Here is a 717-nt window from a genome sequence, read left to right on the forward strand (position 1 = left end):
TGGTAGAAATCATTACTCATATGCAGTCATATTAACAGTTATGCAATAGTGTAAGTATCATCACAGGATGTCATATAGAACCAGAGACAACTGCCAGAAGAAAATCTGACAGCAAAAAAGGAGTTATAGACACAACAATCAAACATCTTACTCTATAACAACAAAATAGAACCATTCATCATCGGGTATTGGATGCTGAACTACTTCAGTCAGAAAAACTGAGAATATGACTGGTCATATCAACTTGGAAGAGGTCCAACACACCGGCAAGCACTCCTCAGACTGGTATCTAACTCTGTCCAAAAAAGAAAAATTATTTTCACACATTACTAGATATGAGAGTGAAGCAATCATCTATACCAAATTGAAGCTATATATTCTAAAAGGTGGCTTGCATTCCAAAATCCCAAAAGGTTAAATAAAATTAAACAACAGAAAACTCACAGTTGTGCTAAATGTTAATGAAGATATGAGCAACTGAATAACAGAGGTCACCAGAAAAACTGAATGCAGCTAAAACAGAGAAGAATCCAATGACCTCAATAAATGGAAGATAAGAAGTCCTACCATTTTAGAAAAATGCCAATGAAAACCATTATCATAAATCAAAGAACAGATCAACAGTGGACATTTTTGTAAATTAGAATTGGCCAATAAGATAATCAGAACTGTCAACTGATGATGCATGAGTTAAGAATGCAAATAACTGCACCATTT

General features: G+C 34.2%; 1 protein-coding gene across 2 annotated transcripts in view; it reads right to left on the bottom strand.

Annotated features, from left to right (window-relative positions):
- LOC109812576 (uncharacterized) overlaps positions 1-717 on the bottom strand; it is a 2,096-nt gene continuing 1,379 nt past the window's right edge. The window contains exon 2 of one of the 2 annotated variants that reach the window (XM_020376567.3): positions 1-289. In XM_020376567.3, the coding sequence (XP_020232156.2) occupies positions 278-289 (12 nt within the window). In that variant the 3' untranslated portion in view covers positions 1-277. Of the gene's footprint in view, positions 296-717 lie in introns of both variants that reach the window. The other variant, XM_020376568.3, reaches the window with a different exon arrangement.

The sequence above is a fragment of the Cajanus cajan genome, chromosome 2 (genome assembly GCF_000230855.2).
Source record: "Cajanus cajan strain Asha chromosome 2, NIPB_CcT2T_4, whole genome shotgun sequence".
Classification (NCBI taxonomy): Eukaryota; Viridiplantae; Streptophyta; class Magnoliopsida; order Fabales; family Fabaceae; genus Cajanus; species Cajanus cajan.